We start from the raw sequence: 12,127 nt of genomic DNA, 5'->3' as shown, positions 1-12,127 counted from the left end.
AGTGGGAGCCACATAAGTAGCTCTTCAATATTCTCAAAAATTCATTTTGCAAGCCGCATAAAATAGATCTGTGACTTAACCTGTTTGCGATCACACGCAGTGTATGGCACATATGCGCCATTATAAATGTACCACTTAGGTTTAAGAGCAGGTCAAATCAAAGATGCAGGTATCGTAGGGAGAGGACAGAAGCGGTTTGCAACTACTTCTGTCTCCTCTGTTGTAGCTTACTCAGCGCTCAATTAGCTCTGCGCAGCAAATAGCGGCAGCACCTATACTGCTGTCTCTATTGGGCCAAGCGATCACATGCTTAGTGCCCCTGGCATGGTAGAGCTGCTGGGTCAGGGATGTGTCACTGCACGAGGTATAGATAAATCGGACTCTGCTCTGTTCACTCAACAGCTATACATGTATATGAAAATGGCCAGAAAAAAAATTTGGGGCCCGTTCTTATACTCTGTTTTAGCATAAGTTTACAAATTTAAAAAATAACCATGGGGGGCATTTATCAAAACTGGTGCCAAGGAAAACTGGCTTAGTTGCCCATAGCAACCAGTCATATTCCATCTTTCATTTTTCAGAACTCCTTTACAAAATGAAAGGCTCAATCTGATTGGTTGCTATGGCAACTAAGCCAGTTCTACTTTACACCATATAAATCTACAAAATGTATTTTTTTTTTGTTTTAGTTTGCCGCTATTAGAAATATTGCTATGCAAAGGTATGAGAAAACAGACCTAGGTAAAAGAAAACATTTTATTGTAGCCCAGCAAATAAAAAAAAAAAGGGCCATGCTCAAAATTGCTAAAAGATGTCTGATCATTTAGGACCAAAACACTCTGGTCAGTAAGGGTTAAATTTACTGTTTCAATTACTGTGCGTAAGGGTCCTCTGAAGATCAGTGCCGAGTGGCATCAATTTATGCATGTGATTGAGAGAGTGCCATTAGGCAGGACTGAGGAGGGCAGGTGAAAGCGAGGGAAGTGCTGGAGACTCGTAAGTAGTCATGAGCAAATCGAAGTCCACAAAGTCAACTTCCACCCGAATTCAAGAAAAAATTTGATTCGCCGCAAAGCCGGGGTAGCGAATTAATTTTCCCTGAATGGTGGTAAAAAACAAAAAAAAATCATTCTTACCTCATCCATTTGCTTGCAACGGGCCAGCCACTGCCATCTTGATTGAAGATCCAGCACAAAATCCCATGCGCAGTGACATATGACGTCACCACGCCGGCCGATGTGATGTCGTCATTATAGGTTGCACAAGATTTCGCGTTAGATCTTCAATCAAGATGGCGGTGGCTGGCCCGTCGCAAGCAAATGGATGAGGTAAGTATAATTTTATTTTTTTTTCTCTTAAAATTTTACACCGTATTATCATTGTCAGGTGCCGCGATCAGCTATGAACTCGGGATCTGAGGGGTACAATGGCGAGGAGCGGTGCAATCCTGGCTCCCTGTCCTTGCACCCACTACTTACAAACAAATCATGACGAAGTCATTTGTCATAAAGCGAATATACTGAGATATAATATATTGCGTGCTTTTTTTGGTCTCCTGACTACATGCGACGGTGGTGTTTATGTACTTACACATATATTAGTAGCCACGGTCTGCAAGATCCTACTCATGGACTATAATGAAGCCATTACTCTATTAGAGAGCGCGACTACATCCTGTACTCTGTGGAACGATGGTTTTCATGTCAGCTGATACTGGAGGTAGGATTTTTATAAAAGACACCGAAGTCCAGTACTTCCTAAGACGTCTACTTCATAGAGTGAAGAAAATACCATCCACAACTGGATAGATTTATTACAAAAATAACTCTATCAGTACACGGGTAAGCAATCCTCTTCATCATGACCTAAAAATATGATCAGATAAAAATGGATAAGTGGTGGTCAGGATAACACAATATGTAAAAAACTAAACCCACAAATATAAGGGGTTAGATTACAACCATTCCAGGTTAGGCACAATACTAAACGAAAACAAAGATGAATAGACATCAGTACAAATACAATGGGGGAGATTTATCAAGGCAGATACCTCTTCCTAAATTAGTGGCATCTCTAGTAGTCCGTGCACCAGAAACTGAAGTCTATGCCAGTAAGGAGCTGGCATAGACCAGCTATAACTTATGCTAGTTTGTTGTGTAAATTATAGGAAATCTTTTATCTCCACTTTAGAAAAGTGCAGGGAAACGTAAAAAGTCATAAATTATGGTGCAAATATGGCAAGTGCCATAATTTGCAACTTTTAACCTTTTTACACCACTATTGTGGCATAAAGACTTTCAAGATTGTCCCCCAATGTTTTATATGTATTTGATAAATCTGTACAGTTGTGGATGGTGTGTTCTGTTAAAGGGGTATTCCAAAGTCTAAACGATCCCCCGCCAATGCCCGGGCCCCTCATATACATTATACTTCCCTGCTCCCAGGCACCCGCGTTGCTCTGGATCCTTGCATGGCTGCCGCTGCATCTCTCCGTCCCGTGGATTAAAACATATGGGGGGGGGGGGGGGGGGGGTTGCTTGGGGTGTTCAGCCAGTAGCAGGCCGCGACAAAGACAAGCTGCTAGCGGGTAAGTATAATGTATAAGAGGCGCCTGGGCATTAGGGGGGGCCGAGGGAAGGATCTTTGAAACTTCGGATAATCCCTTTAAATATTTTCCCTACATGCTTTTGACTGGTGTGTAGTGTTTTTTGTGGTATGCGGTGACTAGTACCAGCTTTTTTTGTAGTTGATAAAATCTGATGATGAATTTTTCACTTATATCTTAAAATAAGCTTTAAACCCCTCTGTTCTGTGATGTAGATAATGGCTTTTGGGTTGTAGTAGACTGGCTCTTTTCTTTTAAATTGGCTTTGGGGCCAATTTTTTTAAATTATTGCATTGTACTCATTTTGAGCCAAATATATATTTTTTTTAATTGGTCTTTATTAAAAATATGGCATCCTTTTTTTTCTGTACAGAGCTGACATGCTCTAGTATCACCCTTTGGATTTAACATAGTAACATAGTACATAAGGCCGAAAAAAGACATTTGTCCATCCAGTTCGGCCTGTCATCCTGCAAGTTGATCCAGAGGAAGGCAAAAAAAAAAAAACTGTGAGGTAGAAGCCAATTTTCTGTCTTTTCCGTCACACCAGGAGCTGACGGGCTCCTTATCTTTGCTCTCTGACCTTATAAACGCTCATTATTGCTCAGTTCTTATGTTACTGATAAGAATGTGGCTTATAAATAAGTATTTATGACCTCTCAGTAGTTTAGAGATAAGGTTTATTCGATGGCACAAAGTGAAAGTACCAGTCACACAGCTAGAAAAACAAGGCCAATTGAAAAAAAGATTTTTAGCCAAAAATGAGTAACATGCAATCATAAAAAAATTGCATCTGAAGGTGTACATAGCCTTTAACATGTGGGCACAAGGGCCAGAAAGAAGGATAAAGCAGGATGATGACAGTAGAGAGAGAACGTTATGTACAGTATTAGGCTGGGTTCACACACATCACTTGCATCCAGTTAGACTTTTATATGTTGACACAATGATCATTTTGTGCATTTTGTTGACCGCTGCCTTTTAATGAATAAACACACACTCTCCCTAGCTCCATATGTCTTTACTATCATATGCTTGACTAAGATGACAGCATACACAACATGTAATAGGTATCTGTGCCCTTGAAATCTGTTGTACCTGCTTGTCAAAAACGACGAGATCAAAGATGCAAATGCGCTCTAGTTGTGACAAAGTAGTCGATGACTTTCCGGTTGCTACTACCTATAGCACATTTATTATCCCGTGGTCACTCATCTGCATGCAGTCGTTTCAGATTTCAATTCCGGCTGCATTCGCTTTCCAATCCTCACCATGTAATTCCCAGCTTGCTATTTTTACATGGTTTCAAGTACTCGTGTGTACGGCGCAGGCCTCATTTTCTTGTTATTTTGTTCCCTCAGGCTGCGTTGATGACATTGTGACCGTGCTCGCCGAAGAACATGGATGTGTGGAAGTGATAAAGGTGTGTGAAGCGCTTTGCTATTCCCAGGAAATTGCTGTTAAAGCCGGTGACATGCATTTTAAGAGGTGATTGTTAGTGATATTCCCCGTAGGTGGCACTGTAGAGCTGGCGAGAGGCCCATTTCATCAATTCTAGCAGGCAGCATTGTGAGATATCTGTAACAAGAGCAGAATTGGATTTATTCCTTTTCTGTGGCTGTCATTACAGTGTGTAAATGCTTCCCCGTACTGCACAGATTAGTATCCAGAAAATTCCAAATAATGCATATATCGTAGTGCTGTGTAAGCAAAATATTAGATTCAATATGATTCCGCATGGATATCCACAGAAGGTGAGCTTGATTCTCATGAGAATTGTCTTTTACTTCTACTGTGTTTTCTGGGACCTGCTTATATAAAGTAGCTGTAGAAATATGTCCGGACCGTTAAATTGATATCAAGTTAAAGGGGTTTTCTGGGATTTTGATATTGATGAGCTATCCTCAGGATAGATCATCAGTATATGATCGGTGGGGATTAAACTCTCGGAACCCCAGCCATTCAACTGTTGAAGAGGTCTTGGCCCTCCAGTGAGCCCCACCGATCTTATATTGATGGCCTATTCTGAGGATAAGCCATCCATATCAAAATCCCAGACAACCCTTTTAATGGTAAATGAAGGATTATCCACAAGTGACTTGGCACAAATCATGTTTCCTACATTATCTTGTGATGTAGTATTTTTAAACAGCTCAATATCTTTTTTTTATTCTTATTTCAAGAGTCTTCCTGGAAACGTCTTAACGTTATTAGGAAAATGTCTTACTTATCATCCCTCAAAAAGGTGAGTGCAATGAAGGCTATATTGGTAATTACATTTTTTCAATAGTGAGGGAAGTGTAATAGCATGGATTTTATTAAACTGTTCACCAACCATAGTTTGGAAGCCAATATGGTTCTTCAGTTGTTGGCAGCTGCAGATACTACTGTGACCTAATGTTAACCCTAGTGTTAAGACCTTGGTTTTAGGCCATTTCCTCAGGTGAAAAAAAATACATAAAAACAACAGCAATATTCTAAAATGACGAAAAAGAACAATACTCATCTTCCAGTCTCCCACTGAACAAGGGCAGAAGCTCCAGCAGTCCCCCTGGTCTTTGTTTACAAACGGAACGTGACCGCTACAGTCAGTCAGGGGCATCATTAGTCATGTACCGTACCACGGCGGCCACTGATTGGCTACAGATGTCACATGTTGGCCACTATCATGTGCTTGTTGATGGTTTTGTTTTCTTTCTCCAATGCCAGGTAACCCCTTTAACTTGAATAATGAATACAACTACAACTTGTAGGTTTTGATCTTGATAGTAGAGTTTTATTATTATGTAACATACGGCAATACTCATGTGTGACGTTTCGGCTCACAGGCCTTCCTCAGACACTATGCCGCATTTGTGATTGAGAGGGTAAGGAAATGAGCAGGAGGATGCAGTATGGAAGCAGTCATGTATGATACATTTGTGTTTGAAAAAGCGCCAGACTGCGTCGTCCTGCTCATTTTCTTACCTTCTCAATCACAACTGCGGCATAGTGTCTGAAGAAGGCCTGCGAGCCGAAACGTCACACATGAATATTGCCGTATGTTACATAATAATAAAACTCTACTATCAAGATCAAAACCTACAAGATGTAGTTGTATTCATTATTGATAACGGGGTTTGAACCCTACTTACAGCTGATACACGGAGTGCGACAACGTTTTTATTCAGTTCTTCCCTTTAACTTTAATTTAGAAATATTTGAAAATTTTCTTACACAAGCAACAAAGAGTTGGAGACCCTTTCTCTAAAGTAAAAAAACTAAACTGTGTTTCAATAGTTCTTTTATTTGTTTCCCAAGTAGCAAATACTATAAGTAACAATAAAGAAATTCAATTAGTACAATCAGGAATATAAATAGTGCAAAAAAGATATAGCACAACCTATATACAACATAAGGCTACTTTGACACTTGCGTTCAGAGCGTGTCCGTCTGATGTCTGCACAGACGGATCCGCTCCTATAATGCAGACGTTTGGATCCGTTCAGAACGGATCCGTCTGCATTATAGTTTAAAAGAAATTCTAAGTGTGAAAGTAGTTCAGACGGATCCGTCCAGACTTTACATTGAAAGTCAATGGGGGACGGATCCGTTTGAAAATTGAGCCATACTGTGTCAACTTCAAACGGATCCGTCCCCATTGACTTACATTGTAAGTCTGGACGGATCCGTTTGCCTCCGCACGGCCAGGCGGACACCCGAACGCTGCAAGCAGCGTTCAGGTGTCCGCTTGCTGAGCAGAGCGGAGGCTGAACGCTGCCAGACTGATCTCAGAATGCATTGGGGCAGTACGGATGCGTTCGGGGCCGCTTGTGAGAGCCTTCAAACGGAGCTCACAAGCGGAGCCCCGAATGCTAGTGTGAAAGTAGCCTAAGCCGATAGCAGGCTTATGACCAGGTTAGACAGCACGCTATCATTTACACATTTAAGACCCCTTCATACGACTGTATATTTGAGTCCGCATACTGTGGAACGGATGTGGATACATTCATTTCAATGGGGCTGCATCTATAATTCCGTTCCGTGGTCTCACAACAAAAGATAGAACATGTCCTATTCTTGTCCGCAGTTGCGGACAAGATTACACATTTCTATCATAGGGCTGGCCATTCTGTTCCGCAAAATATAGAAAGCACAGGGTCGGTATCCGTGTTTTACGGATCCACAATTTGCAGACCACAAAAGCGGATACAGTTGTGTGAATGAGCCCTAAAGAAAAAGAAAATAGTGAGCATAGAGAGATAAATAATAAAAAGCATAATGGGACAATAAGTGAGGATTGGACAACCCCCTTTCACTGCTGGAAACTAAACTACAGGCTCTTTTACACAGGGTGACAGTCAGGGCACTTATCAGGAAGGTGTATTCCTAGGAACACTCATTCCCAATAATTGCCGCTGATCACCTGATGAACAAGCAAACGTTCTTTTTTCAGATGAAAGAATTACTGATACGGTCACCTAAGTCATTGTTTCTAGGCAGCAGATTGTTCTGTGTAAGCAGCGATTCTCTATGGGGACTAGCAATTGCAGGAGCAGTCGCTTATCCAAATACAGAGGAGATGATTTCCGCAGCTCTCACCTACTCTGATGAGTAGGCAATTAAAGGGAGTTAACTGAATGAACGGCTGTTAAGTGTCCAGGGGAGCAAAGATGGGGGTGTAAATTATCATGAGGGGAATGTGTAACCCCTTCCTGGCATCGGGCATACATGTATGCAGGATGTCGGGTCTTTAAAGATGGTGCTCACTCAGGAGCTGAGTGGATGCCATAGCCACTGGGTGCCTGCTGTTTTACATAGTAGACACCCGATGGCAGAATCTGTGATTGGTGACAATGCCGATCACGGATTTGTAATCCTCAGATGCCATGGTTAATTGCGACCATGGCATCTAAGTGGTAAAAACTTTCCGGAAGCTCTGAGCTCCAAAGTACCGAACAGCTCACCCATGCCGAAAATGCAGGACCCGTTTGGTTGTATGAAGGCTCCAAGGCTGGGGACGAATGTAATGATTCTCCCATAGACTGCAATGCTAAACCATCGCAGTCCATTGGAGAAGTGATCAGATGATCGCATGTTAAAGTGCCCTAAGAATAAATGGAAAAAAACATTTTCCCAAATATAGTAAAGAAATCTAAAAATTCTAATGATCCCCCTTTCCCAAATTTAAAAATAAAAATGAAATAAAGATCATTAGTATGCAGCATCCCAAAACACCCAAACTATTAAAATACTGTGTATAAGTATTATCACACTGTATGGTGAATGACATAACGGGAAAAATAATCAAAATGGCCGATTTACAGTTTTTTTGGTAGTATTAAAACACAAGAAAATCTCTGTTCTTACTGTTACCACGTCACCAGGTGACTCCAGAAGGATGGCTTTGGTATGGGCTGCAAATATAAGGTCAGACCTTTCCCCAGCAATGGATATTATTATCTATTACCACAAGCATACATTTTAGCATTTTTCCATAATCAGCGAAAAATTTATCTCTCCTCGCCTTCCAGATGGATGACCTTAAGATAGCTTCCTATAACGTTAAAGGTTTTAACTCACCAGCTAAAAGAGGTCAAATATTTGGAATGCTGAGGAGAGAAGGGGTAAAAGTGGTGTTTCTTCAGGAAACACACCTGAGGATGGGCCATTTCCCCAACCTTTCACACTCATACTTTTCCCAATGGTTTCACAGCGGTTCCAATTCCTCAAACTCTAAAGGAGTTAGTATAGGGTTACAAAGAGGGATCCAGTTCCAGCTAATAGAACAATGTTTAGACCCGGAAGGTAGATTCATTATGCTGAAGGGGAAAATCCTTCAACATAGCTATACTTTTGTGAACATATATGTTCCTAATAGGAAACAAATCCCCTGGTTAAAAAGCATCTTGGACAAAGTAAGCAACTTTAGAGAAGGTACCGTGGTGATGGGAGGAGACTTTAACCTGGTAATAAATCCCCTTTTAGACTCTTCCTCTGGCAAATCAGCACATTCTCAGTCAGCTGTTCGATCCCTGACCTCCAAGATTTGGAGGGCCCAACTGATTGATGTCTGGCGCACTTTCCACCCAGACACTAGAGATTACTCCTTTCATTCAGCAGTCCATGACTCATATCAGCGTCTGGACTACCTCTTTGTTTCCAAAAATCATTTACAATACTGCAAAGATTCAAGTATAGGCAACATTGTCTTATCCGACCACTCCCCTATATTCCTGACCCTTACTCTGCCAAAAAAGAACAAAACCCTTAGGTCCTGGAGACTTAATGAGCAAATTTTAGGTGACGCTGACTCCAGATCGAAAATTAAAACGGTCCTAGAGGACTACTTTAAACTGAACGCCTCCACAGATATATCCTTTCAGACCTTATGGGACGCCCATAAGGCGGTTGTCAGAGGTCAATGTATCAGCATTGGAGCCTTTCTCAAAAAATCTAGGAACAAACAAATAGACGAGCTACATGAGAATATCACCAGATTAGAACAAACACATAAAGTCTCCTTACTCAGGACTCATCTAGAAGAATTAAATGGTTATAGGCGTTCCCTTAAAGATCTCCTTAATACTCTTTCAGCAAAATACTACCTTAACTCACAACACAAAATATATGCTCACGGGAATAAAGCAACCAGATTCGTGATGAATAGGGTAAAGATGAGGAAGTCTAACTTTGTTCACAAACTTACAACGGCGTCAGGTTCACACATCTTTGATTCAGAGTTAATAGCATCACAATTTAGAGGTTTTTATGAATCCCTTTACAACCTAGATACTCCCATTCCTCCTCTCTCCTCCTCTGATTCCTCGTCTCCTCTTTCTGAATATTTAGAAAAGCTACATCTCTCCACTCTTTCTGAGGAAAATAGGATATTGTTGACATCCCCATTCACCTCTACAGAACTTCTAGAGGTTATACGTAACTCCCCCAAAGGGAAAAGCCCTGGCCCAGATGGCCTACCTATTTCTTACTATTCTACTTTTCAAGACATCCTCATTCCTCACTTAATTCCACTTTTTAATCAGACTCTGTCCAATACCCCATTATCCAGCGACATGACCAAGGCACACATTATTTTAATCCCTAAAGAGGGTAAGGACCCAACACTATGCCCCAGTTATAGGCCTATCTCTCTCCTTAACATTGACCTTAAACTACTAGCCAAAATGATGGCTAATCGATTAGCTTCTATACTGCCTTCTCTGATTCACAGGGATCAGACTGGCTTTGTTAGGGGGAGAGAGGGCAAAGATAATACTGCTAGAGTTATCAACATTCTCTACCATGCCAAAAAGAAATCCTTGCCTCTAGTCCTTCTCAGCACAGATGCTGAGAAGGCTTTCGACAGGGTTAAATGGTCCTTTATGAAAGAGGTCCTATCCTCACAAAAATTTCCGACATCTTTCTTATCAGCCATAGACGCCATGTACTCAAAAGCTTCCGCCTCGATTTCGGTTATTAACACTATTTCCTCTCCCTTTCTGATTAGTAATGGCACTAGGCAGGGCTGCCCCCTTTCCCCTCTTCTTTTTGTTTTATCTTTAGAACCCCTCTTGCAAACCATCAGGGCAGACAGAGACATTAAGGGAATAGATCTTGGGGATCAGGAACACAAGACTGCAGCCTTTGCGGATGACTTGCTGATGATGGTTGGTAACCCTTCAGTTGCTCTCCCCAAGATCTATCACCACTTAGAGATGTTTGGCAAATTTTCCAACTTTAAGGTTAATCATAGTAAATCTCTAATTTTACACACCGGCCTCTCAAACTCATTGGCAAAACGTCTGGAACAAAAATCTCCCTTCAACTGGTCAAGCCCTCATTTAACTTATTTAGGTGTAAAGATTAGTAATGATCCTTCCCAACTATTTGCTTTAAATTATTCACCCCTCCTAAACCACATCTCCACCTCTCTGAAAAACCTCGACTTACCAATTTTATCTTGGTTTGGCAGGAAAAACATTCTCATGTCCCTAGTTTTACCCAAACTGACTTATCTAATTCAGGTTCTTCCTATCCCTATCCCTTCTGCATACTACGCTTCTCTTCGATCATTATTTAGCTCCTTCATTTGGAATGGGAAAAAGGCTCGTCTCTCATATAAAACTCTAAACAGACCCAAGTCCCTTGGAGGAATTGCTCTCCCAGACCCGGAATTATACGGAAAGGCAGTCCTACTAGCAAGAGTTGTGGACTGGTTGAGAGTCCCATCCCACAAATCTTGGATCCAGATAGAACAGACACTAATCAAATCATCCTTTAAAGCTCTTCTGTTAGGACACAAATGCTTCCCTCCCTTCCCTCCAGATGTAACTCCAATGATTAGGGCCACTTACAACGCATGGAAATGGTTTTAATCTACCCACCTTCATGTCCCATTCCCTTCACCACTCCTTCGAGTTGGTGATATCCTTCGAACTGCTCCTAAAGTTTTACAAGATAGTCTACCCACCCACTTAAAAAATTCCGCTATTAGCGTGAGGGACTTGCTCACTGACAACACCTCTCTTTCATTAAATAAATTAAGGGAAAGCCTGGATATTCCCTCCTCTTGCACGCTTAATAACTCAATATACTTTATTAAAAAATACTTATCCCTACATATTTCTTGGGGGGACCTATTAAGACCATTAACATGGTTTGAGAGCTTGATAGACAGCTCACGAACTCCCAAAAGGGTCATCTCACAACTATACAACAGATTTAGATCCCATACTTCAAATGTTTTACCCTCTTTCATTGGTCTATGGGAGAGAGACCTAAAGCATTCTTTTACAGCTAAAGAAATTGCCATTATTCTACATTCCCCACATAAATCGTCTAGGTGTGTCCGTATCCAAGAGAACGGATACAAGATCATGACCAGATGGTACAAAACGCCGGATATCGTCTCTAGATACTCACTATCTGGATGTGATAGATGCTGGAGATGTTTATCTGATAGAGGATCCTTTATGCATGTATGGTGGGAATGCCCTAAGCTCTATGGGTGGTGGGAGAAAATATTTCATAAAGCCAATCACATTTGTGGAACAGACCTAGTCCCTTCCCCTGAAATTGCACTCCTGAACGTTTTCCCATCTGGATATAAGATCTCTAATCTAGAGCTTTTTAAACACTTGATAGCAGCAGCCAGACTTCTCATACCGAGACTTTGGCTTTCCACAGAAACCCCTTCTATTGAACAGTGGCTCTTAAAAGTGGACCAAATCCACAGATTCGAAGAAATCTCGTCCTGGGAATTGAGAAATTATCAAAATTTCATGAGAGTGTGGAAGGATTGGAGGACGTTCAGGAATCTAAACGAATTACCCCAAATCCCCCATCAGGTTTAAGGTCTTTTTTCCGACAGATTTGAAGTCCTAAACTATCAATTCTAAGGTTTCCCAGATCTGAGTGAGTTATATACCCTCAATTATCAAAAGCAATTCGCCCTATGCACCCATACCAATCCATTCAGATATACTATAACATCTGGATCTACTTATAAGGTTATACTCGACAAGATAAAAAACTGGTGAT

General features: G+C 41.2%; 1 protein-coding gene across 2 annotated transcripts in view; it reads left to right on the top strand.

Moving 5' to 3' along the window:
• The window catches only part of TBCK (TBC1 domain containing kinase), a 444,055-nt gene that overhangs the window by 126,007 nt on the left and 305,921 nt on the right, over positions 1–12,127 (top strand). For both annotated transcript variants that reach the window (XM_040418258.1, XM_040418257.1), the window contains exons 8-9: positions 3,967–4,028; positions 4,789–4,850. In XM_040418258.1, coding sequence (XP_040274192.1) covers positions 3,967–4,028; positions 4,789–4,850 — 124 coding nt within the window. The remainder of the gene's footprint in view (positions 1–3,966; positions 4,029–4,788; positions 4,851–12,127) is intronic.

Source organism: Bufo bufo, chromosome 2 (genome assembly GCF_905171765.1).
Source record: "Bufo bufo chromosome 2, aBufBuf1.1, whole genome shotgun sequence".
Taxonomy (NCBI): domain Eukaryota; kingdom Metazoa; phylum Chordata; class Amphibia; order Anura; family Bufonidae; genus Bufo; species Bufo bufo.
The sequence above is the reverse complement of the archived record's forward strand: the minus strand, read 5'-3'. Positions and strand labels throughout refer to the sequence as shown.